Source organism: Heteronotia binoei, chromosome 21, assembly GCF_032191835.1.
Source record: "Heteronotia binoei isolate CCM8104 ecotype False Entrance Well chromosome 21, APGP_CSIRO_Hbin_v1, whole genome shotgun sequence".
In the NCBI taxonomy this organism is placed as follows: Eukaryota; Metazoa; Chordata; class Lepidosauria; order Squamata; family Gekkonidae; genus Heteronotia; species Heteronotia binoei.
In genome coordinates this window covers 50856427-50883097 of record NC_083243.1, presented here as the reverse complement: position 1 = coordinate 50883097, position 26671 = coordinate 50856427, and the positions used below count along the sequence as shown (strand labels likewise).

The window sequence follows — 26671 nt, the reverse complement described above, 5'->3', positions numbered from 1 at the left end:
TTATGAGGGCCAGAATGACATAAATGAGACCTTGTCAGGCTGGGCTGTGTCGAGCCATGTGTGTACCTATTTAAGATTAGATAGCAGAGATATAAACTTTTTAAAGGACACAGACAAACACAACAAGATTTTTTTTAAAAAAAACCCCTTAAAATAAAAGATGCTTAAAACATTAGTACTCGTTGGTCTTAAAGGTGCTTTCTTTGTATTTCTCCTATGGAATCCAGAGCAAAGGAAGCTCTGGCTCTTTCCCTCCCTCCCCAGGAGACCAGGATGGGGAGGAGCCTCAACCAATGGAGAAAATTGAGGTTTTGCACTGTAGTTCCTGTGCGATTGAGCAAGCATCGCAAAGCAAGTTGAGATGCAGAAGGAAGCAAGAGAGTAGGAGAAGGAAGCAGACAAGAGCCAGTTGCTCAGGAGCCTGATAGGAACCCTCCGGAGGCCTGCTCGGCCCCTGGGCTGTATGTTTGACACCCCTGTCCTAGAGGCTAGTACTGCATGTGTGCTTGCTGACTCTACAGTCTTCATGGTTTTGGATGTAGGGGGAAACAATAGCTCCTCAGACTGAAGCCAGTTTCTCCAGCCTAAGGTAGGATACATGCCAACAGAGTTAGGCTGCAGTCCTAAGGACACTTTCCTGGGAATGTGCCTCATTGAATAAAATGGGAATTACTTCCTGCTTAGTGTTGTTCCCACAATCAGCTTAAGCACTGATTGCTCAATCAGTGAATCTGGTTCAGACCTGGTGCATTATTGTGATAGGTATCAAATGACAAATATTAAAGATCGCATTTCTTCAAATAGAGTGGTAGCTTTTTAAAAAAAAAAAGATGTTTAAGTAATTATCTTAAATTTCCTCAAACTACTGCTGGTATTGAGTTTTTAGCAATATGCAGGCTATGTAGATTTAATATATGACTCAATCAGGGATGACCAGCTTCTGTTGCTAAATCACTAGCTCAAGGATCAGACAATCTGACTTTTGCAGAAAAGGCTTCACAGATGTGGAGCTTACAAACTCCAATTATATGAGTTCATTAATTGAAGTGCTGAAGAACAAACATTCTTCCAGAAAGGTCTTCTCAAGAGGCAGGTTGCCAGTGGTTCTTTGCCTTTCCAGAATGCAAATGAGAAAACTGATATAATAAAAAGTGTTAAAACTTCCCTTAAGAATTAAAACTGTGAATAAAAAGAGTTAACCACATCTTGATTTAAATTGGATAAGACCACTAGAAAATCAGAAAGGATGTCTTCAGAGACTAGATACAGGCTATAGGCCTCCAAAAGACCATCTCTGGATTAATTTATTAATGCATAGTTGATTAAAGCAATTTAGTTATTTAATTGGCTGAGATTCCTAGTATATTAAATGCATAAAATATTACCATTTGACTACATATAACATTAAATGCAAAATGAGAAATTGCAAGCTTTAAACATTTTGTTAGCCACTTTGAGTCCCTGTTGGAGAGAAAAGTGGAGTATAAATGAAGTAAGTAAATAAATAAATATATAAATGTTCGATGAAAGTGTTCTTACACATGTCTGATTTTTCTCATCTCTATCTTTCAGGGAAGCAGCCGGCTAATTTTGGCCGAACCACAATTGCCAATGTTCCAAAAGAGTATGTATTTCCAACCCTCTGATCTGCCACCTTTGTAGCTTGTAATAATTCCTATGGGTGAATAAGGCAAATTTGAATACATAGAGAACATTGTTAGCATTTCCAGGTTCACTCAGAAAGATACCTTGTTACCACTACAATCTGTTTGTGTATGTTCACGTTTGCTATGCAAGTAGGTCCAAGTCTCAGTGGTAAATAATAAAAGGATTCGTTTCTCCTTCTAAGCCCCCAAAGGGGCAGGGGGGGAGGATAGAGGGAAAGAAGAATATTGAAACATCAGCATTTCTTACTGTGGGAATTCTTAGGGGAGCTGCTGTGGGTAAGTGTAAACAGTTTCAAGGCCAGTTATCTGCACTATGCTTTTTTTCTACATTTTTTTTTTGTTTAATTGCAGGACACTGTATGGACCACATTCCTCCTTCATGTCCATTCACAAAAGCCATTGTGTGATTATCTTACAGTGTAGAGTTAAACTCAGGAAACCACTGAACTGAATGTTTTACTTGAATGCCTGGTCTGTATGAGCCCTGGTTAGTTTTTTCATGGTGGTTAAGCAGCATACATGCATTCAGGGTTCTTCTGTATTAGATCTTCTACCACAGAACTATGATACTCAGAATATACTGGGAAATGATTAATGTTTCCTTATATTGCAGACAAGATCCCTAGCTTTCCTGGATGACAAATCTCTTTCCTTTGTCTCTTGCAGTGACCGGCTCTTGTGGCTGCACAGTATCTTTGCCCTCCTCTATTTTATTATAACTATCCTCTGCATGGCTCATCACTCCATCCAGCTTGACTACAAGGAGAATGAGAAGGTAGGATGGCAGCCTCACTCCCTTCCTGCTGTTTCAAATATCAGTTTTAATTGCTGTTAGTAGCCAAACTAAGTACCACACGTTTGAGCTGAGTGTCGTCCAGTAATTAGAATGTTGGGTTTTGCTCTGGGATAAGTGGGTTGAAATCCCAGCTTTGCTCTGGGAGAAGTGGGTTGAAATCCCAGCTTATCTGTAGACATAATTGGCAACCCTAGAAAAGTCACAATCTCAGAAGGCAGCTTCAGATCTTTAACAGTATCCTGATGCTTTCCTCAGTGCTTGTTTCCATGTGATGGCCAAGTAGGGAACTTGCCCAGCTCCCAGCTCCATCCACACAGATATGAATAAGCTTGAATTTCTCATCATGGGAGAATTTAGTGAAGCTCCCTCTCCAGTCCTGATACAGGAAGCAGGAACAAATTGATAAAGGCATCCTCAGCCTTAGTTCTTGATCCATTCAATAGAAAGACTTCACTGAGTTGCTCTGATGATCAATCAGATAAGCATTTTCACACAATAAAAGCATCAAAGATGAGCAACTCATACATTAAATTGTGAAACAGCTAAACAGGATAAGTAGATTTCTCTTAGATAGTTTTTAGAAGTGGGAAATGAATTTTAAACCATCCAAATCTGCTAAGAATTCTTTGTTAGGGAATCCAGAATTGGGTCCCAGTAACCACTAGGGGTGTGTAAAGAACAAAATTGGGTCCCCCCCCCCAAGATTTGGATATACTGGACCTGAAAAATATTGGTATTTTTCAGTATTCCCAAATCCCAATACTGTATGGTGTTCAGATTCGGTAATATTCGGGAATCCCAATTTTTTGGGGGGTCCATTATACCCTATTAGGAGCATTAAACTCAATGGAAAATTTATCCTGGGGTTTGTTCAGTGGCCTAGTTGAGATAGAGGTACCAAATTTGCAGTGTAGCTGCTGGAACCTCTCTGCAAAAGAACCCCAAGTTTCAAAAAGATTGGACCAGAGGGTCCAATTCTATGGGCACCCAAAAAAGGTGATAGTCCATCATTTATTCCAAATCTAGAGTTATGTTCCTCAGACAGCTGGGTTTCTGATTGCAGAACTGGAATTTGTTAGTGAAGAATTCTAGAGGTCCTGCCTGTGTGCAACACAGCCTAAGCACTGCTGCTTTTAGGTGCCTCCATGTCAAGTGGTCTCTCTTTCTCCTGCCTCAGGTGGCCCGGACACTGATGGTAACAGGGATTCCCAAAGAGATCACGGACCCATCCCTTGTCATCAAACATTTCCAGTAAGTACATTCCCCAGGGCCAGGGGGGTGCTTTCTTTGACTCTGAACAAATCCTTGTTTCCTTCCTTTGTCTAGTCCAGCTGCTAGTCAATTACTGAAGGCGCAGTCACAAGTTATTTTTAATGGCACAAGGAATACTAGAGTCTAAATTGTAAAATATATACATGGCAACCCAGGAGAGAGCCTTCTCAATTTGGGCACCAAAGCTCTTAAACTCTGTCCTCAGAGTAACTGTGTTAGTCTGTCTGTAGCAGACTACTGTACAAAAGAGTAAGAGTCCAGTAGCACCTTAAAAATGAACAAAATTTCTGTTGTATCTGAAGAAGTTGTCAGACAATGGAACTTCAAAGTAAGAAGACTTCCATTTGTTACAATGTTAAGGCTTTGTAGTCCATAGTTTCTGAGCATAGATACATTGGAACTGATACTCTTTTCCTAGAGCCTAGATGTTTTAACTAAATGCACATCAAAGGTTTTCTAAACAAAACTACATTCCCACACTAGAGTGATACATTTCACACATTTGCTTTCCCTTATCTCGTTGTGGTTCCCATTCTCACAGGAACAGCTCTGCTGGCTTCCCTGAGGCATTTTATCTTCAAAGGATTGTTTCCTTTGTTAGTATCAAGGAGAGGAATTCACAGTAGAGTTAGTAACAGTTTCACTTCTACTTTGATATGCAAGGTTTCTATTTGAGGTTAGTAACAAATGTTAGAAAATGGAGTCAGTCAAGTCAAGCAATACATTGCAGTTTGCACACAGCATCATATCATATCACGAGAGCGTTCCAGTGTCTGACAGAAGTGAGCAGTGAACTGTGGTCTGGAGCTCCCTGGTTCAAATCATTGCCTTGAATTCTCTAGGAGACCTTGGACAAATCATTGTCTCGCAATGAGTAACTGGCCTACTTTTATCAAGGTGTTGTAAGGATGGCAACAAAATAGTGTATGTGAAGTGCTCTGAATATTGAATATAGTATAGTTATGTATACTACATAAATGCAAAGTATTAACATGAGAGATTTTGCTTTAAAATAGTTAAAGAATTAATAATAATATAATAATAATAAATTTTATTTATATCCCGCCCTCCCCGCCTAGGCGGCTCAATGTCTGGCACCCTGAGTACTAACCAGTACACTGTAAGGGCCAGTGTGGTGTAGTAGCTAGAGTACTGGCCTAGGATATGGGAGTCATGGGTTCAGATCCCTGCACTCTCTCTCATGGAAGTTTTATGGGTGATATTGGGCTTTCACACCCACTAAATAATGCACTTTCAATCCGCTTTTAATGCACTTTGCAACTGGATTTTATTGTGTGAAATGACAACATCCACTTGCAAACAGTTGCTGAATTGGATTGAAACTGCATTATTTAGCATATGTGGAAGCACACCTCTCTCAGCCTAACTTCACAGTAGCAACCCTGTGAAGATAATGAAGAGGTCGGGAGGTCAACATTATAGGTGTCTTTGAAACCCCACAGCGGAGGAAATGGGCATAAAATATTTAAATAAATAAATAAGGCACAGGTGCAAAGCATTTCAGAGGGAATATCCCATATATGCTGACTTACATAGCACTGTCCCTCCTGTAGCTTTCTGTTGGAACCAGGGCCACTGAAATGTTGTGTCCCTTCCAAATGGGTTTATAAATCAATCCCAAATCCTGATTGTCTCTTCTTACAGTGAGGCTTATCCTAGCTGCACAGTGACTGATGTCCAGTTCTGCTCGGATGTACGCAAACTTATGAAGCTGGATTCGGAGAGGTGGGTTTGTAACAGCATTGTTGTGAGCTCTTTGGAATATGGTGTTCACAGTGTTTCCTGTGTGCAGGGGCAGTGCTAGTGCCTCTCTGCAGGACATCATCCCTTGGCAGTTGCAAGGAGCATTTGCAAGGTTATCATCTCATAGTTGTTACTTCAGATGCACTGCACATTTTTTAAAATTTAGTTTGCTCCTGACCTTTCTGTTTCAAATCTCAGCAGTTCTTTGCCTGATACAGAATCTCAGATGCTGAACTTATAATGTTAGGACTATTCCCTATTGAATGCTATCCATTTGGCCTTGTTTACTTGAATCCCAGGCACTGTAGAGTGGTAACAGAGGAAACCTTAGGTACATTTCATGTTCATAGAACTGTAGTAGGACAACAGGAAATGAAGATCTAATCCAGGCCTTTTTCACACTTACCAACAGAAACTGGAAGGGAATCGGTATTGTACCACCCTGGAGTAATCTGGGACAGGGATGGGAGTTTCAGACACATGATTTTTCTTTCTGGTAGGGTTCCATGTCTGAAGCAAGCCATTTCACACTGTTCCAATTTTATTTCGCTTCCAGGAGTGCTGACTGTTTTTGCATCCTTTTTTGCCAGCCCGTGCACAATCTCCAGCTTTTTTGGGGGGGGGGGATGTCAAACTAAAAGCATTATATCATATCAACATATCAAAAACAGATATCAAAAACAGAAAATCAGACAACTCAATGGAGCCCAGGTATCCCAATGTTGGTGCTGTTGCTATTGATGTGTTGTTATAGTGCTATAACACTCTTAGTTGATGGACAGCCACTCAGACTCCACCCCAAACCATCTAACCGGGGCATTGGAAGCAGTGGCTGGTTGGTTGCAATTGAGCCAGCTGAAACTTAATCCAACTAAGACGGAGGTCCTGTATATGGGTCACGAGGGGCTAGGATCGGGCATCCGGCTCCCCATCCTGGATGGCACATCCCTTGCGCCAGCTCAGAAGGTGAGGAGTCTGGGAGTGATACTTGATGCCACCCTTTCTGTAGAGGTCCAGGTCACAGCTGTTGCATGATCTGCCTTTTACCATCTCTGGCAGGCCAAACAACTAGCACTCTTCCTGGTTCCTCGGGACTTAGCTACAGTGATCCATGCAACGGTCACTTCCAGGTTGGACTACTGTAACTCACTCTATGCAGGCTTGCCCTTGAGGTTGGCCCGGAAACTCCAGCTGGTGCAGAATGCGGCAGCACGATTGCTGACTGAATCACCTGTACAGGCGAGCAGTCATCCATTGCTGCGCAGTCTGCACTGGCTACCAATTGAGTACCGGATCCGCTTCAAGGTATTAGTACTGACGTTTAAAGCTTTGCACAGCCTGGGACCAGCATACCTGAGGGACCACCTCTTCCCATATGAGTCCCAGAGGTTGTTACGTTCGGCCACCCAACATCTTCTAACCATCCCTGGCCCAAGGACGTTTGCCTTGCCTTTACCAGGGCCAGGGCTTTCTCGGCCTTGGCCCCTGCCTGGTGAAATCAGCTCCCTACAGAGGTCCGGGCCCTCCTGGATCTGTTACCATTTCGGAGGGCCTGTTCGGAGGTATGCGGGCATTTTTATTTTGCTATACCATCTAATTGGCCTCCCAATACTGATTACCATCTGGACCAGTGTTCCCTCTAAGCTGAGTTAGCGTGAGCTAGCTCACAGATTTTTAGCCCCCAGCTCACACATTTTTGTCTTAACTCAGGCAGGATGACTCCAGAGCGCACTAATCTATGCAGTAGCTCACAACTTTAATGCCAGCAGCTCACAAGTTTAATGCCATTAGCTCACAAAGTAGAATTTTTGCTCACAAGACTCTGAAGTTTAGAGGGAACACTGATCTGGACTGGAGGAAAGCGGGCCAATATAGTTGACATCCTTCGGACACTTAAGCCATGAACTTAAGTGTCTACCTTATCCACCCTGCCTTAACTTAAGTTAAATCTGAGCTGTTGGCTCAACTGTTTTAACTTTTAATATGTTTTAATTGTTTTATTGTTTATTTATTGATGTATTGTTGGTTTTAACTGTTTGACATGTTGGAATCCACCCTGAGCCCTTATGGGAAAGGACAGAATATAAATTCACAGAAATAAATAAATAAAATAAATTAGTCTGACGTTTCAAAAAAAAAAAAAAGCTGGAGATCATGCGCCAGACAGCAAAAAAGGTCACGAAAATGCCCAGTGTTCCCGGAATCGCTACAGGGTATTTCACACATCGCCCCATAGCGATTTCAACCTGGAAGGAGGGGTTGAAAACTGGAGGGAACTGCTCTTAGTCAAAAATGACTCAGGCACGCCTCACTCCTGGGACAGCTGCGGGACTGTGTGAAAAGGTAACAGTATTCCAGTAGCAGCCAGTTACTGAATTGGGTCTGCCTGAAATGCCAGCAGAAACCCGTTACTGTTCAATAACTGACCAGCTGCTATACCAGAGACTTAGGCAGTGTGAAATCAACCCCAGTCTTGTACACAACTACCCATAACACATTAGTCTGGCCAATGTGAGCCATGTATGCATGGAGTCCTTTTTGCATTGCCATTAGCTTTCTGGAGCTCAAGAACATTAGCAGGATGTATTCATGGAAGAGATGGGTATAATCAGTTGTTCCTGCTCAGGTTAGGAAGATAGTCCAGGAAAGGCAAAGCTGTGCTGAACCCCACCAGTTCTGCTCCTGCCTCTTGAGATTCCACTAGGTACTGGTAACCAGCACTAATTTTCATATCCATAAGGGCTAGAAAGCTTCCTTTTAAAAGTAGTATAAATTCTGGGGATACTGTATCCTTCATGACATCCAAATTTCCACACTTCTGCAGTGGAACAATAATTATGTGTACATAGCATGCACCTTTTAGCCCTTCTAGTTATTTGTGATGAAGAAATGGCTGACCTCTCTAATTTTGCTCCCTAAGAAGACACCCACTTCTGTCATGCCATAGAATAAGTAAAACAGAATTGTTCAGGAGGTCATTTTTATGAAGGGGAAAGGGCCATAGTAAAATGCTGTCAAGACAGTGCTTTTATAAAATGGATAGGATGGTTTATTATTACATTGTTTATTGTCTGTATAATCTTATTTTGACTACATCTATATAATATTAGCAGTGTGTGGCCTGTGATCACCATCTATGAATACCTAAATCACACAGATGCTTAACTGATTTTTCAGCAAATTTGGGGGACATCAAAGGTTTACAGAGCCCCCCCCCCATGTTGTTTTCTAATTTTTAATCCAGTTTCTCCATTTTTATTATATGTCCTGTAAGAACATTATATTTTGGAATCTGCCTTCAGTCTCAGCAAGAAATAAATATAATAAATAAATTCTGTTTCTCACAGGCGCAAGGCAATGAAAGGGAGATTGTACTTTACTACCAAAGCTCAAAAGGAAGGGAAAATCATGATCAAGATCCACCCTTGTTCCCGCATCTTCTGCTGCCGTATCTGTGGGTTTGAAGAGGTAGGAGGGAGAAAATCAGAATGCTGATTCTTCTTGACTGACTGGGATTGGACATTTGTGTCTTCTCTTCACTCCATTGCTTGGCTAATTTACCAGCTACACAATCTGTGCAAGAGACAGTCTCCTTCAGCCTGCTAAAATGTCACTCTTTTAGAACAAGGGGAAGATGATCCTTATGAATGGACTTAGTGGCTTTCCAATAGTAAAATTTCAGCTCTGGACTCCCAGTTCACAACGGATGCTTTTTGAGTTCTTGTAAAGGTTTTACAGTTTTATCCGTTCAAACCTTGGGGGGGGGAGCATAAATCAGGAGAAAGAAGGGGTTTGAATGGTATTTCTTAATTGGTCTTGAGAGTAGTTCTCCACAGTCTGTTTTTGACAGGCATGTCATGTTAGGAGTCAGTGATGAAGGTTTAGTTGTTGGCAGCTGTCTTGTTGTTGTGTTTTGAGCACCGGGAATTCAGTTACAACAAGAGATACCATGATAGGTCTTCAGATACTACAAAATCAGTCTTTTGTTTACTTGTGATCGAGGATAGCATATTGATCCTTCCAGTGCTTGTAATACAGCCACTTGGCTGTCTGTGCAGCAGCTTGGAACCATTTTGATTGTCCAGGAGTAAGGTTCCTTTGAGTCCTGACCTGGATAGCTGAGGCTAACCCAAATCTCATCAGATTTCAAAAGGTAAGCAGGCTTGGCTCTCACCGGTATTTGAATAGGAGACCACCAAGGAATACCAGGGTCGCTACACAGAGGCAGGCAATGGCAAACCACCTCTGAATGTCTCTTTCCTTGACAGCCCTATGAGGTCACCAGAAACCAACTGTGACTTGACAGCAAAAAACAAAACAAAATTCCTGTAACAATGGAGTACAAAGTAGGTTCATGAAGAGAGGTCTTCAGAATTAGATTAATTCTGACACACAATTCACGCTTTAACCACTATACAACCAGCTTTCCACTGATGAATTGTGATCCATGATTAGTGTTGTCAGATGGTTTCAATAAAAATACTGGAAAACGTGATAAAAATTTATCTACCTTCCTCCCATATGTGCACTTACTTCTGGGACTTTCTTCTGGTTAGGCCCAGATACAGTTGCTTCTTGAGTAAGGTAGTTTAGACTAAGAGGTCATGCCTGGGCCAAGATCACCCAGTGAACTTCCATAGCAGAGTGGGCATTGGCACCTGGGTCACTCAGATCCTATTCTGACACTAACCACAGCACCACCCATGCTTTCAGTTGAACTGCTTTTGGGGATTGATCCAGGTGTTAGTCTGAAACAATAGAATAATGTTAGAGTCCAATGACACCTTTGTTGGTCTTAAAGGTACCACTGGTCTCTAACTTTATTCTATTGCTTTTGGGCATTATATTCTGCAAAGATGTCCTTGTTTAACAACAAGAAGTTCTCTGTAACAACAAGCAGCTAGTAGAGCATTCGGTGCACAGTGAATATAGAAAATAGTAAAGGTTGGTATAAAGAAATAAAAGCCATTATGCATTGTAACTAGACATTCCCTTCTTAATTTCAAATGGACTCACCCTCTTCTGGCTGCCTTCTCTCCAGATTGCAGCCTCTCCAGAGAAAACTACTTCTCTCTGTCTGCAGCCTTTCCAGAGGGAACAACCCTGTCTGTAGCTGGACCTTTTTATGCTTTTCTCCCAGATCCCACCCCTCTGGGAAGGTTTTCCCTCCAAAACTGCTTTCACCAATCAAAGGAGCAGAAGGGAGATGTACGCCCTGTAACTACTCCTTCACAGGCTTCCATGGAGCCTGTAAGGCCTAGGATCATGACACACCATGTGAAAAAATAAACAGACACCCAGGGCTTTTTTTTTAGCAGGAACTCCTTTGCATATTAGGCCACACACCCCTGATGTAGCCAATCCTCCAAGAGCTTACAGGGCTTTAGTACAGGGCCTACTGTAAGCTCCAGGATGATTGGCTACATTGGGGAGGTGCGGCCTAATATGCAAAGGAGTTCCTGCTATTAAAAAAAAGCCCTGCGCATCCATAGTATCTTGCATGTTTCCCAGTGCACAGTGGGGGGGGGGGGGAGTAGCAACAGCATCAGCATGCTGGAGAAAAGAGAGTGGCTGGTTGCTTCCAGCCCCTCAATAAGTCCTAAGGGGGAAGGAGGCAAAGCTCCCCTCTCCTCTGCTTCTGCGCCTAGCCCAGGCCCTGGCAGATGGCAGAATTTGCTGCATTTTGTCACCGCTGCCTACCAGCTTTGTGTTCCAGGCCCAGTTCCTTCTCAACCCTAAAAATACTGGGCACGTATATGCCCATTATTTTCCCATTCTGCCCCCCATGGAGTGCTTGGGAAATACTAGACATGTGCCAGCCCTACTCACAATTCCATAAAGTCCTGGTCTAAGATGGGCCATGCCACTGTCATGCCCATGATTTTGATTTTGTTGTTCTTTAAGGATTTTTTTCTCCTCAAGAAAGTGAAGGGGAAGGAAGAAGAAAAAAGAAATGAGATGAAATGAGGGAATTGAAAAAGAGCTCTGTTTTTTAGACTGGAGCTTAAGGTGAATTCTGAGGTGACAAAAAATTGAAGACGCTTGCTCCTCCCTACACCATCTGTGTAACCTGCTTCATCCAGCGCCATCTAGAGGCCTTGCTGCAATAGCGACAGTCCTCTGGCGACTCTTACTGGAGGCTCTTCTCCTTGGCATGGTTATTGCTGTTCTTTTTCTTTCAGGTCATGTTGGCCTGAAGATACCAGAATGATACAATCAGTCTCTCTCACTTGTATGCTCACACCTCCTGTGATGGCAGATTCTGCCCCTCTGCACCTCCAGAGTTAGAATTTGGCAGTCAATGAGCGTTTTATTGATTCAGTATTGTTGTGGAGTCTGACTTTAAGCTTAATTCTTCTTCTAATACAATGGAACAAATCAGTTTATCGTAGAGCTGGAAACAACTTCCAAAGAAGCAGTATGGAGCCTAGGGAAACAGCCAATGAGTATAGCCTTTGGGGAAATAAAGAAAGGCACCCGTTTCATACAAGGCTCTCTGTGTTTCCTTTCATTCTGTTAGGTGGATGCTGAGCAGTACTATGGGGAGCTAGAGGAGAAGTTGACGGACGAGTTTAATGCTGAACGCAGTCGGATTATGCTCAAGCGCCTCGATATGGCTTTTGTCACATTCCAGGATAAAAGGATGACTGCCACGTGAGCACCCACAACTTCTAATTGTTTCCACTTCAAGGAGTTTTCCATTTTTATTTCACTTGCCCTCACTGAATGGGGCTGTCCATTTGGTCTGTACCAAGAGGTATGGCTTGAACTCAGGTGGCCAAGATCCAGTGAATGAGTTCCTACATTTCATGGCCTCTTTCAGCAGCTGAGAAACATTTCCTGTTGTTTGTTTCTCAGTTTGGAAGGCTAGTGTTGTTGGTTTTTTCCCATGTGTGCCATGAAGGGGAAAAAAGAGTTCACCTTAAATACACATACTAGTTACAGTTATATACAGTAGTTAAAACCTTTTTGTGTATAATCTTTTTTTTAAAAATGTGGTTCATGATTTTAAGTGGCGTCCATAGTAAATCTGTCATTACTAGGATTGTGCTTTCTGGTAACTGCAACTGTGAACACACATCTAAGCAGTTGGCAAGAAGAGCCTATCCCAACCTTGCAAAATCCTGTAAGTTATGGTTCTTGTGGCCCTTTTGTGTCTGCAGTCTTTTAACAAGGAGGCTAGACATATATCTCATTAAATAGAATCCAAAGGATCTCCATTGGAGCTGGAGCAGCTAAACAAATTACCTTAGAAAATATCCAAAAAACACATATTGGATAGCTAGGAAAGCTGAACATGAGGAAAAGCCATTCAAGATGCATTCTAGTGCCCTCCTCTTCCCAGTTTTGTAAGCATGTTGGTTGGTTGTAATCCTGGGAGTAGCACTTTGAATTGGAAGCTCCTTCCCACCCTTCATCAGGGTGTTTTCTGAGACTCCTCCTGCCTCCATCCTGCTGCCTGTAGAAGACATACCTTGCCAGCTTGTGCTTGTCCAGCCCAAATTCATGAAACAGTTTGATGGTGGACCTTCTGATGGCACCTGGATTTTGGTCACTGTGTGACATAGAGTGTTGGACTGGATGAGCCACTGGCCTGATCCAACATGGGTTCTCTTATGTTATTAAATAAAAATTGTTGCTGTGGACTGTGATAAGTGTCAGTGACCATCTACAATATCGTTATTCCCAAGAACCTTTATCCCTCCCAGCTTTACTTCCAGTGCTAATATTGGACTAAATGGGTTCTAAAATGGTGTTGGGAACACTCTGTGATTCTTTAATGTGGTGCCATGGCTGAGTCTTGTTAGAGCTGGGAGGATTTCCCACCTAAAATGTTGAAGGGAGAAGGTGTCTCCTTCTGCTGTGATATGAAACATCATAACTAAAATGCCAAGAGCATTTTCTTGTTAGAGAGTGTAGTGTGTGTGTGTGTGTGTGTGTGTGTGTGTGCGTGCGTTTGCCCTCAGGCCTTTATTTGGAGCCAGAATTTCTCCTTGCAGAGGTGTCTAGAGACTGGGGAGTTGTTCTCTATCTTTTCTTTTCTTTTAATATAAGGCTTTAGTTAGCTGTCTTGTTTTGCTTAATTGATTTTTTTTAAAATAATTGCACAGTGATTCTGTGTGGGAGCACAATGCAGCCTTCATTTATAACCACTGCCTCTTCTCTTTCTCAGTATTTTGAAGGATTACAGTCGTACTTACTGCCGCAAGCATCCGCAACAGTCCTCCGTTACCACAGTGGTGAAGTCCCATTGCTGGGGGGTCAGATATGCCCCTGCCCCCAATGACATCATCTGGTAAATGTTCATCCTTTTCCACCAGATGCTGGGTTGGCCTTGGCTCCGCTGAGCTGGTTCACTCAAGGCCACGGGCTGAGACTCATGGGCTAAGAGCTTTTTGGATCATCCTAAAAGGCTTTGTGCTTCTGGCAATGCCCAAATCTACCTGAAAGTTCAGCTCAGACTTTATTCATCTGGCAGACAAGAATGCCCAAGAATTCTCCTCTCCTGCCTCTTACGTTCCCCTTTTGAACATCTAGGTATGTAGAGGATTGCAAATCTGCTTCTTTGAATCCCAGGTGGTGATACCAAGTGAGGTAAATAAAATTAAATGTATCTTGGGCACTAAGTCCAGAAAGACATGCTAGCTCTATATTGTGAGCAGAAATAATTCTGATCAGCTTCCCAAGGTACTATTTTAGGGGAACCCATAAAAACTTTTGTAGCATTCTTCACAGCAGAGTTAAGTAAAACAGCCATTGCATCTGCTGACTGCAGTTAAAGCACTTCTGCTGGAGGCGGATGAGTTCTTTGGTAAAGGTACACCAGGAGCCTCTGAAAGGGCCTTAATGGCTTCCAGAATGTCCTCATGGCAAATATTCATCATCTGATTTTGAAGGAAGTGCTCTCCTGTGAACACTTCTAGCTGTCAGCATTCTTATTGATTTTATTTATTGAAATATTTATACCCCACCTTTCCTCCTCATAAGGGGCTCCAGCAACCTTGGAGCTTTTATAGACATCTGCAAGCCAGATGTCAGCTAAGCTGTTTCCTGTAGAGATGTACAAGGAAGAAATGCATAGGGTTGCCAACTGGCCTGGAGAAAAATGTCCTGGCCCTTTTATAGAAGCTTAATAGGATGTTGTTTATCAGGAGATGTTATTGACCTCCATGCTCTGAGAAGCTTCAGCTGCCCATTTCCCTGCATCAAGCCTTTGATAAAAAGGCAGAATAGTTTTTCTGCATGCCTGCTGGCAACCTTACGACTGCAACTTTGACCAGAATCAGGAACAGCAGCTCCAAATCCCCCTGTTAAGGATCAACTTCTACAAGATCCTGCCTGTTTCATTTCCTGCATTCCAGAAGCTTGGAGAGCAAAACAAATATCAAGAGCCTAGGACACCCAAGCATTACTTTCTTGCATGTTTATTTTTCCCTTCTTCAGTTGTGAGAAGATTAGGATGTACGCGCTAACTATATCATGCTCTTAAATGCATTAACTTATTGGCCAGGATGCAAACTGGTGGGCACAGCTCTCCGGGTACAATGGCTGCTACCTAAAAATTGCCTCCCCTCTGCCCAAATGCTCTTTGAAGTAGTACCACTTGGGGCACAGGGTCTGCCATAGAAGAAACAAAACTTTGTATGTCACTTGTTCATGAGTAGGAACATTTTCATGTGCTGAAAGGTTTGGATTCCACCCATCATCTTTTTAGTCTCCTCAATCAGTGGAAGTGAGCTCTGCAGATGATAGGGATGACATGTTGTTTTATCTCTTTAAAAATCCAGCCAATACTCCTTTTTGCCAGGTGGAATTTAGAGCCAACATTTTGTGAAAGATTATACAAGTTCTGAATCCTGCAAGCTGAGCAGGGTATTATTATGAGGTTGGATCTCTCACTATCCTGGTAGAAGAGGGCATTGATGCCTTCCCTGCACACCCCATCCTGCATGTGCTTTTTTTCTCGTAGGGAGAACTTGTCCGTCTGTGGTGCATCGTGGTGGGTGCGATTTATCCTGCTCAACATCTGCCTCTTCATCCTCCTCTTCTTCCTCACCACGCCCGCCATCATTGTCAACACCATGGACATGTTCAACGTTACACGGCCTGTGGAGAGCCTCAAGGTGCACAAACCCCTCCCGTGGGGTTCTGCCTGGTTGGCACCAAAGCTTGGCTGTGAAGAGGGTGACATCCCACTCTAGGCCTCTCTGGCCTTGCTCATTCCATGTTCATCAAATGAAGGGAGAGTGCCACTCAATGCACTGCACCGGGAGTTATACCCCTGCCCTGGACTTGATAGGGAGGTTTACTGCCTTTGTTTGCAGAACAGCAGGAAAACCAAGACTAATGCATGCTCTGTGGGCATACCTATCAAACTGGCCTTAGACATGCAAATGTATACTGAATGGGTTGTTGATATGGACAAGGAACAACATACGGATAGCAGTTGTTGAGGCAAACACACAACTGCCCTTCAGGCTTAATTTTTAACATTTATTATATAACACCTTTCTTCCCATTGCTCTCCTCTTTTCCGTTTTCTCCTCACAAGAACTCTGTGAGGTAGGTTAGGCTGAAAATATGTGACTGGCCAAGATCACCCAGCAAGCTTGCATGGCAGAATGGGGATTTGAACCTGCATCTCCCAGAACCTAGTCCAACGCTCTAGCCAGTACACTACACTAGCTGTCTGAAGAACTTGCCTTGCATGGACCCAGCATCTTGTTTAAACTGGGTCTATGCATACAATCTTATAGCATGCTAAGCACAATGTTTTCCCAGGTGACACATCTCTGGTGAATCAACGCTGAATGCATAGCAGCTCGGGACCAAGTGTTAGCAAGATGCTGGGTGCATGCAAAATAGTGAGGCTGAGTTATTCTTTCCCACCAAGCTGTATATGCAAGTCAGGCCTCAGTCTTGATCACTGACGCAGTATTTCTCAAGACAAGAATCCTCTAAATGGGAGATCAGGCAGGTGTGAGGAGTGGCTCTCTCTATAGCGGACCATCCTCATAGAGAAGAAATTGTATATTTTTAATCCCATCCCCAGGGGGCTGCATGGAAAGAGATTTCTGGGACACCAGAGGAAGTCCTGCGCTTATTCCTTTTCTCCCTTTTTTTTACAGAACCCTATTGTCACCCAGTTCTTCCCCACTTTGCTACTTTGGGCCTTTTCTGTATTCCTCCCTTTCATTGTGTATTACTCAGCTTTCTTCGAGGCACACTGGACAAGGTAACTCTCAACTATCTTACTTTTCAGACTGGAAATGTAACTACATATCTTACTGCTGGAGTTAGTTTTGGTCCCACAATTTATTTCCAGGATCTCTAGGGAGCTCCATGCCAACCGTTACAAAATTTGGTAACGGTCCAATAACCTTAAGAATCTCTGCTTTAGTTAAAATAAGTATGCTTTGTAGTACTCATAGTCTTAAAGCAAAGCCTAAATTTAATGAACTGTAGTGCAGACAGTACCCAAGAGCTAATACTCTCATTGCTCCTTGGTTCGTTTTCAGATGAAACCCCCCCCCTCCCAATTTTTTTTCTATCTCCAGAGAGAAAAACATGTAATTTGGGGAGGGGAATGCTGAGTGTGTCACTTCAGTTTACTAGCGAATTCTAATCTGGCTTTCCCTGATAACTTTCGCTACCTTGATATCTGCTTGTAATTAACAAAAAGATTTTATTTCACCCCTTTTAGATCAAATGAAAATCAGCTGACAATGCACAAGTGTTACTTTTTTCTGGTCTTTATGGTCATCATCTTGCCTTCACTTGGACTGACCAGGTACAGAGCAAAGTACATACAATATATATCCAGGTCATACTGTCCTTTCAACGGTTCTATCATGAACTCCACCCCCCCCCCCCAGTGATGGTTTGCAAATGGAACGCACAAATTTCTGCACTTGAAATTCAGCCCCCAATGTTGTAGAGTCCAGCAATAATTTTAACAGTACCTGGTAATAGTCTAGAGAAGAATTCCCCAACCTTGTGGCAGCTTGTGATTGCTTTTGACATTTTTGAAGGGTCCCACCACCAATTGATTGCCATGGCGGCTGCGAGGAGCAATCAGAATATTTGGGAGTTTCCAAGCCAAGCACTTTCTTATGATGGAGGCCAACTGTTTCTAAATGGATGCTCCCTGGAGACATAAAGTTAATGCCTCCTGGGCACTTTGTGCTCCAGTGAAGTGGAGGACATGTTTTGCTTTGGCAGAAGAAGTTGACAGATGCCAGAAAGCACACTGGTAGGCCCCAAAAATTGTAGCGAGAATCTCAAAAGGATGTGTTCCATGTGATAGTTGAAGCTTGCTCAACCTAAACCTAGGTTTGAAGTGCTTTTCAGACATTGCGCGGGATCATGCTGGGAATTTGGCGCGGCAGTATCCTGGCTTTGAAAAACCTGGTTCTCTTTGACATGAGCCATGGCAATCACACAGCCCTGCCCTGCTGCCAGGAGATGCACATGCACAAGAGGATCATTCAGACTGCTCCTACCCATGCAGGGCTCTTGCATTGCGTGCCCCAGCTGTTCAGACAGCCAAGAAATGCACCCTGCCTGCGTTTCAAAGATTTGTTACTGAGAAGTTCCCAGTAGCTATTTAATCCAGTTCCAGCCTGTCCTAAAACGAGGTTAAGTATGGGCAGATGTTGCACACATTAAATCTGGAGGGGGCGCATGGCTAGGTCTTGTGTGTGATTGCACCCATTGATTCTCCCCATTTGCAACACCATGCTGGTTGCAAAAGTCAGGGTAGCTTCAAGAAAGGATTGCTTATGCTTTCTCAGCTACACTGCTTAAATCCTTTGTAGTGAGATCTATTTAACTTGGCTCATTCAGCGGACAGCTTTCCAGATCAGACAAAAATGTTTTTAATAGAATGCAAGACATTTTCTGCAACATCTTCCAGCACTGTAATCAGATCTAGTACTGTACTTTAATCAGGCTTGGTCAAAGGTCTTGGTAAAAAAAATTATCCTAAGATAATTTTCCTAAAACCTGCATGTAGAGGATCCCTGCCCATGAGCCCTGAATATTTTCCTCTCTGTTTTGTACTAAGCAATCGGCTTATAACCATCTCCTGGTCTCCATTGTGTCTCCCCAGTTTGGATCTCTTTTTCCGATGGCTCTTTGACATCCGCTTCTTGGATGAGGCAGAGATAAAGTTTCAGTGAGTGTTGCTGAACAATAAGATTGCACAAGTGTGCTTTGTTACCAGTTCTACCAGTGGGGACGGGTGCCTCTGCTTGTGTTTATGAGGGGAGGTTGTATATAAGTACAGCCTTTGTTCTCAGCAAAGTTTGGGGAATGCCAGTCACTACCAAAATATGCTCAGTACACCTCTTTCTCTCCCCTTGTTTTTTGTTTGGTAGGTGTGTGTTCCTTCCTGGTAATGGCGCTTTCTTTGTCAATTACGTCATCACCTCCAGCCTGATAGGAACAGCCATGGAGTTGCTGCGCATTCCTGGACTTATTGTCTACACTACTCGACTTTGCTTTGCCAAGTCTGAGCCAGAGCGACTCCATATCAAGCGGGTTTGTAGTTCTGTTATTTCTTGAAGCTTGGATGGGTTCTTGAACTCTGTGGCGTTCTCTTCTTCACTAGGTTTTTACATTGTTGTGCCTTTTCTAGACCCCATACTGTGCTCTGGTATCAAATCCCTTTAAGCCTGAAAGAACTTTCTGAAAGACATGTTAGTTTCTTCAAAAACTTACATGAAGAAAGTGTTGACTTTGGACAAGCTTGGCCTTGAATTGTCATTAGCGAGGTTATGTTCTGTGTGTGTTCAGTGCACTGCAACATGCTATGCAACATGCAGTCTAGTGCTAAGTATTCACATCTCAAACAGCTTAGTGTTCTTTTAAAGGAAATTGCCCTTCTGTTCCTTGTGGTTGAAGAGAAATAACACAATCACCTGGGTGGTTTTAACCAATGACAAAGTTGACTCAGACCTTGGCGAAGGGATGCCACTAAACAGGTGATGGGGATTCTTGAAGAGCTGAATTCTCATATGGAATTCTGTTTGATCTGGTACACACACAATGCTTAGCTATGGCTAGCATTTACTATGGTTCATTGCCTTTAGCCCTGGTTTAGTTCCTGCTAGCATGGCCTTGGGTCAGCCATAGCTCTGGCAGAGGTTGTCCTTCAAAGGGCAGCTGCTGTGAGAGCCCTCTCCAGCCCCACCCACTTCACAGGGTGTCTGTTGTGGGGGAGGAAGGTAAAGGAGATTGTGAGCTGCTCTGAGACTCTTCGGAGTGGAGGGCGGGATATAAATCCAATATCTTCTTCTTCTTCTTCCTAAATGTACAGTGAAACCATGGTTTACAGAGGGCATATATAAATGTGCCACCAGCAAAACCAGTCTGTTACCTTGTAAGCAAGGAAGGCCAAAGTGGAAACTGCCTTACTCATGGTTGCTCAGGGCAGTCATAACATTTAACCAGAGGCAATACCTTGGCTTGCAGATCCCCTTGGAATTGCTTTTTCATTCTGGGTTGTGGCCAGCATTCCCTCTAAGCTGAATTAGCGTGAGCTAGCTCACAGACATTTAGCCTGCAGATCACACATTTTTGTCTTAGCTCAGGAAGGATGACCCCAGAGCACAATAATTTATGCAGAAGCTCACAACTTTATTGCCAGTAGCTCACAACTTTAATACCAGTAGCTCACAAAGTAGAATTTTTTGCTCACAAGACTCTGCAGCTTAGAGGGAACATTGGTTGTGGCCAGTCCTTATCTGTGATTTTGAGATTCAAACATACTTAACCTTGATAAAAAAAGAAAACAAATTATGGTCAAGAATTATTCTGCATGTGGCCTTAGACCATGGTGTCCCATGCTACAGTGTTCTTGTGATCTCAGGGAACTTGAGAATAAGTGTGCTAATGTGTTTTTCTCCCCTTCAGAACCAAGCGTACGAGTTTCAATTTGGATTGGAATATGCCTGGACCTCTTGCATTTTTGCTGTGGTCATGACCTATAGCATCACCTGCCCCATTATTGTCCCCTTTGGTGAGTACACATGAGGCTCCCTTATGCAGAATCAGACCCTTGGTCTATCAAGGTCAGTATTTTCTATCCTGACTGGCAATAGCTCTCCAGGGTCTCAGTTACAGGTCTTAAAGCATAACCTACTTTTTGATCCTTTAAAAAAAACTGGAAACACTGGGGATTGAACCTGGAACTTTCTGCACACTAAGCAGCTGCTGTACCACTGAGCCACAGCCCAACCTCATATATCCATGGTAATCTTCAAAAGGTGCTGTCGTTATCTCTGGCCATCCTTGCAGTGCCTTGACTTGGCCTATCAAAGTCAAAGAAGGTGCTGCAGCAGAAAGCAACATAAGGTGGGTCACACGCTTGCCACTGCAGAGTTTCCCCTAATCTGGGACAGTCCGTCCTTCTGGGTGATCAGGTTCTGTATGTGTGGGAAGTTTTGAATTATACAGAATTTTAAATCAGCAAAATGTAATAATAATTCTTATTTTCAAATGTGTGTAATATAGCCAGAAGATCCTAAGATTGTCTGGCAGTCTGAAGTTCTAGCTCTTTTAGCATTATGGACCATTAGGTGGTGAGCTAGACTTGGTTTTGGGCTGAGAGAGCTCTGAAAGAGCTGTCATTGGCCCAAGGTCACCCAGCTAACTTCATGTGGAGGAGTGCGGAATCAAACCCAGTTCTCCAGATTAGAGTTCGTCACTCTTAGCCACTCTACCCCATTGGCTCTCATAGCAAAATGTTTAGGAAATATCACCAAGAAGAATGGAACCTGCAACCAGATTGTATCTTCTGCATTGTTCTCTTTCCTCCCTACCTATCTCTTTCCATACAGGTTTGCTCTATATGCTGCTGAAGCATATGGTTGATCGCTATAATATTTACTACGTGTATATTCCCACCAAGCTGAACCAACGTATCCACACCGCAGCTGTAAGCCAGGTGGTGGTGGCTCCCATCCTCTGCATGTTCTGGCTGCTCTTCTTCTCCATCCTCCGTCTAGGTAGGCACAATTTATGCTTTGCAGACTCATTCATGTGTCTCTGAATATGAAGATGGTAGCAGTTTCTGAATAGGAATATTGCAGAATGTTCATCTGCTATAACATTTTCGTTCTTGGCATTTGTGAAAAGTTATGTACAAACACTGCTGCTGAAACACACACTTGATCACTTTGCTTCCAGACAGATCAAACCTTGTTTGCCAGCATGGACTTTGAATCAATTGTTCACTCCTGTACCTTGAACTAGTTCAGAAATCACATAACTTTTCGTTCCCAAAAGCAAATGATCAGTGCTGCTTATCCCTTTTATATTTGAAATCAATAGGACTTACACATTGCAATCCATGCACAATTATTTCTTAAGTACTTTTGAAGTTGCTGTCTTGGGCACACTCACAGCAGCCCTATGATCCAGTTCATTTTTGAAGAACACACACAGTTTAAGGCTGAGAGATGATGACTTCTTTAAAGCTGCATAGATGTTCATGGCCGAGGTCACAGATGCTTATACTTGAGGTCTCATGGTTATCTTGAGCACTCAGCTCTTGCTGGAGATGAGATTTGCAAGTCTTCCTGTCATTATCATGGATACATCCTATATTACAAGTGAGGGATTAGAAGCCACAGCGATTTCTGCATTTGCAATCTCTGCTACTTTGACCAGCAAAATCAACTCTGTTAGGAAATATCTGGAGGGTGATAACACCGGTGTGGAAGGTCTTACTGATGTTCCACTGCCCCAGAACTTATGAACACATGAAGCTGCCTTGTACAGAATCTGGCCTGTTAAGGTCAGTATTGTCTATTGTAACCAGCAGTGGCTCCCCAGGGTATCAGATCCTCTGGTGGTGGAAAGTGTCACTAAGTTACAGCTAATTTATGACAACCCCATTAGGTTTTCAATGCAAGAGATGTTCAGATATGGTTTGCCATTGCCTATATTCCCTGGTGGTCTCCCAACCAAATACTAGCCAGGGTAGAGCCTTCTTAGCTTCCAAGTTCTCAGGAGACTGGGCTAGCCTGGGCTATCCAGGTCATCTACTATCTGATAATTCCAATTGCAGATACCAGCAATTGAACCTGGGAGCATAAGGATGCAAAACAGATGTTCTGCCACTGATCTTCAAACTCCCAGCTTCTAGATCTGTGCTGCAGCCAAAGCTGGATTGATGTGAGGCAGATTTTAACCGGCACATGCTAAGATTGCAGGGGGAGGAGTGTTGACTGAGTGGCCTATTGATGATTCTCTGAAGGGCTAAAAATTTAGCTTGGTTTGAGGACTGAGGATCATTACTACTTAGAGAGCTCCCAGCCAGATGTCAAAAGACTTATACCTAGCACTAGTGGTATTTGGGCTTTAGACTTAACAGTAAATGTACTTGGAAAATCAACAGCAGCTAATGCAGATTCCTGTGTTGTTTCTCTCGCTCGCTCTGCCACAGGCCTCATCAGGCCCATCACCCTCTTCACCTGTGTAGTCCTTTTCTTCTGCATCCTTATTTCCTTCTTTGGCCTTTGTCTGAAGAAGCTCCATCCAAGGAAACCTTCCAGTTACCAGGTAGGAAATAAAGAATGCTACCAGTTTCCAGTAAGTTGTTCATTGTGCATCTCAGGTGGACTTTAGCAAATTCAGGGAACCAAATGTTGAATACTGGTTCCTCCATTATTTTTAAGATATGCATATGCACTGTGTAAATAAACGTTCTTCAACTACCTTCTTAACATTTTGTCCGGCTTTTGAAACAGGTATGCATGTTATTTTTTTCTAGAAGAGGTGACATAAAACAGAAAAAGTCTGGAATTCAGCAAGCACAGGAGACAAATTTATTTAAATGCTGTATGCATCCCAACACATTTTGGATAGTTTGCCTGGGTTAAAAGAGCTTCAGATCCCTTAGGGGTATGTGAAGCACATTTAGCTGGAGAAACTTCATATATACTTCTGAAATCAGGATGAGTCCCAAAAATAATTGCAAATTTATTTATTTCAATGGTGGATGTCTTAACATTCAGAATGGCTTCCAGAAAACCCATCGGAAAAAACAAAAGCAAGACAACTCTCCAACCTGAGGAAACAGGAGACATTACCTTAAAAAGAAACTGATAGCACAGATTAAAACTCCAAAAAGCTGAAATTAAAATGTTTACCAGACAAGAATGTCCTTGCATAGTTTATGAGACAACAATGGAAGGGGGTTTCTGTAGCTCTTTTGGCAGACCATTCCACGAAAGCTGAGGAGCTGACAAGCCAAGTGGACCTTCAGAAAGGAAGGTACCATCAAAAGGAAGCGGGTGGTGGTGGGGACATGATTGCTCTCAAAGTATTTGAGGGGCTGTCATTTAGAAGGCAGCAGGGAGTTGTTCCTGTTGGCAGCTGAGGAGAGGATTCACAATAATGGGATTAAATTAAGGGTGGGAAAGTACTGGCTGGATATTAGGGAAAAAAAATTTATAATAGATGTTGTTCAACAGTGGAATCAGCTACCTAGGGAGGTGGTGAGCTCCCCCTCACCGGTAGTCTTTAAGCAGCAGCTGGAAAAATACTTGACAGGGATGCTCTAGGTCAAGGATGTCAAACTGATTTGTTTGGGGGGCCATATTTGACATTAATGGGATTTTGTGGGGCTGGACCATGTGTATCATAGAATGCAATGTCAGATAGTGAAGATATAAACTTTATAAAGGATACAGACAAACACAATTAAAGACATTAGTTCTTATTTAAAATACAAACATGCTTAAAACACTTGCAATATTTTGTTTAAAATGGAAAGGTGGGGAATAGTGAGTTTTGGCAATGCAATTTCTTAAATAAAACATCAAGAAAAAGCACAAGGATCACAGCAGAAACTAAAAACCTAAAATGCTCTGAGCCTAGGAAAACATGAAACACCTGGGTATTGCAAGCTTCTCCCTCCTCTCCAGGTCTACTCAGAGTCACAGTGATTCACCAGTATAATATCCCTTCCTCCAGGTTTGACTGTGGATTCCCTGGTTAGACTACTCACTTGGTCACCTGTTCTCAGGTCCAGTCAGCAGAGACAAGCTGGCTCAAAACATCAGCCATTTATTTTCAAGGAAACAGCTTCAGTTATCATACAGGCAATGGAATGTGAATCTAATTCAGTTCCACTCCATTGAAATACATTGCAGCACAAAATGCAGAATGGATTTTTCATTAAGGTTCCAGAACATAGATTCTTTTGCTAGATAGACTACTCTGGGACTGTATCTGGGTGCAGAGCCCTTAATGTAAAATTAATTCCACATTTTCTTTTCAACTTTGCAAGCCCAGAAGAGCTTGCAGGAGGCAATACAAGGTGAGAGAGCTGGGATCTTTGGCAGCCTTAATCTTCAAAGGGTAAGAACAGGTCGGGGAGGTGACAAGGGGGGAGAAAAGAGCCTTGGACTGGATTAAAGACATGGGTGAGCCAGTTCTGGCCCATGGGCCATACGTTTGACACCCCTGCTCTAGGCTGATTCTGCATTAAGCAGGGGGCTGGACTAGATGGCCTGTGTGGCCCCTTCCAACTCTGTGATTCTGTGGTCAATGTTCAAATGCTTAGCTTTATTTTCTGATAAGTTATGCCTGCCAGAGTAAGCCATAGCTTTCAATGCAAAAAATGGGGCGAAGTAGCTGCAGATTACATGGGCCAGGATGTTCCAATTCCCTTCATGTTTGGCACTGCAGCTTCCACAGTCATCCTGACATTAGTGACCAGTTTCAACACTCCCAGCTTCGTTTTCTGTCGCAGATGGCCCAACAGACCCTTTTATTATTGTAGAAAATGACTTGCTCGCAAAACTGCGTGTCAGCATGTAATCAGCAGTGATCTGGCAAGGTTGGCCTGATCCTCCAAATCTGACTGTTGCTAATTTAATTCTCATCTCTTGAGAGAAATATTCCTTTTGAGGTTTGTAGGCAGGGCCTTCTTTTTATCTCTCATTCCTGCCAGTACTTTTCTCTGTTTGCAAGCAGATGTCTGAGCAATCTGATGAAGCGTTCAATGATACAGAAAGGAGCAGCATCTCTTCCACTCCCAATTCCAATGTAAGCATGCCTTCCATTTTGCATATACCTCCCCCTCTTCCTGCACACCAGGGCTGTCAAGGTGCCAGCATTTTTGTAGGCACTAAGGAGCATTCTGGATTCTTCACAGGCAACCTGGGACACCATTCCGTCTGGCTGCATGAGTCTACCGTCTTCTGTTTACCAGCCAGATCCTTCCTTTTCTCTGGCTTCTATTCCTTTGCAAGTAAAGTCCCTCTTGAATGTAACCTGCTCTTTGCTTCTCTGTCACAGATGTTTGTGGCCACGGTGCTGCAAGAGCCCGAGCTAAGTCTTACACCCGCTGCCTCCCCAGCTCATCGGTCCTACGGCACTATGGGCACCCGCCTCGAGCAAGTGGAGAATATGGATGAGGGCGGCATGGAGAGCTTTGAGACGGAGCTGGAGAGCACAGGGGACGAATACGGAACAGAGCTGGTGCTGGACAACCAGAGTTCCTATCATTGACAACCTCTGGCCAGAGCAATGACCGATAGATAGAAACATCGAAATGTTAAGAGCATCATAAGGAAGTGTCACATCCTAAGGCCTCTAGATTGTTCTGTGCTGCTGTGTATCAGTCCTGCTGTGAACCACTCCTGGGCAGAGATCTGGTTCTTGCTAAGGAGACCGGGACCCATTGGGCTGTTGAATCATGAGCCTTCTATGCTGCATGTCTTGTGGCCTCAGTCTTGGGATGGCAGCTGAGTGCTCTGCGAAGAGAGCTTGACTCGTGGTGGAGACGGAACTGAGGGAGATTCAGGGGGACGTCTTGCTTCCAGTAGCTCCAGGCTGTTCCGCACCTGTTCAATTTGTTGCCTCTCATCCTTCCATTCCAGGTCCTACAGACTTCCATTACCTGACTCTCCTGATAAACTTCCAATCTCAGTCACCCTGTTTTCTCACACTCTCCCTCTTCCATTCCTTTGCTGTGTCTTTTATGTTTTCTCTGGTTATGGGGAAAACCTTCTGCAGCGTGTGCAGCCTTTTGCTCATGACAGTCAAGGAAAGAGATGGTGGAGTTCCCACAGTACTATCCCTCCCTCACCCTATCTCGGCAGCTGTGAACTTTTATGGAAGCCTTTGGGGGAACTGGGAGGGGAAGGAGTTTCCT

The 26671-nt window shown here is 43.3% G+C and overlaps 1 protein-coding gene across 3 annotated transcripts in view; it reads left to right on the top strand.

Moving 5' to 3' along the window:
* The window catches only part of TMEM63C (transmembrane protein 63C), an 84012-nt gene extending 57555 nt beyond the window's left edge, over window positions 1–26457 (top strand). For all 3 annotated transcript variants that reach the window (XM_060262069.1, XM_060262067.1, XM_060262068.1), the window contains 17 exons: window positions 1573–1624; window positions 2334–2442; window positions 3641–3714; window positions 5401–5481; window positions 8847–8967; window positions 12020–12153; window positions 13673–13795; window positions 15470–15623; window positions 16629–16735; window positions 17204–17290; window positions 18611–18676; window positions 18879–19041; window positions 20416–20521; window positions 21342–21509; window positions 22952–23067; window positions 25489–25560; window positions 25813–26457. In XM_060262069.1, coding sequence (XP_060118052.1) covers window positions 1573–1624; window positions 2334–2442; window positions 3641–3714; window positions 5401–5481; window positions 8847–8967; window positions 12020–12153; window positions 13673–13795; window positions 15470–15623; window positions 16629–16735; window positions 17204–17290; window positions 18611–18676; window positions 18879–19041; window positions 20416–20521; window positions 21342–21509; window positions 22952–23067; window positions 25489–25560; window positions 25813–26025 — 1946 coding nt within the window. In that variant the 3' untranslated portion in view covers window positions 26026–26457. The remainder of the gene's footprint in view (window positions 1–1572; window positions 1625–2333; window positions 2443–3640; window positions 3715–5400; window positions 5482–8846; window positions 8968–12019; window positions 12154–13672; window positions 13796–15469; window positions 15624–16628; window positions 16736–17203; window positions 17291–18610; window positions 18677–18878; window positions 19042–20415; window positions 20522–21341; window positions 21510–22951; window positions 23068–25488; window positions 25561–25812) is intronic.
* The last annotated feature ends 214 nt before the right edge of the window (window positions 26458–26671 follow it).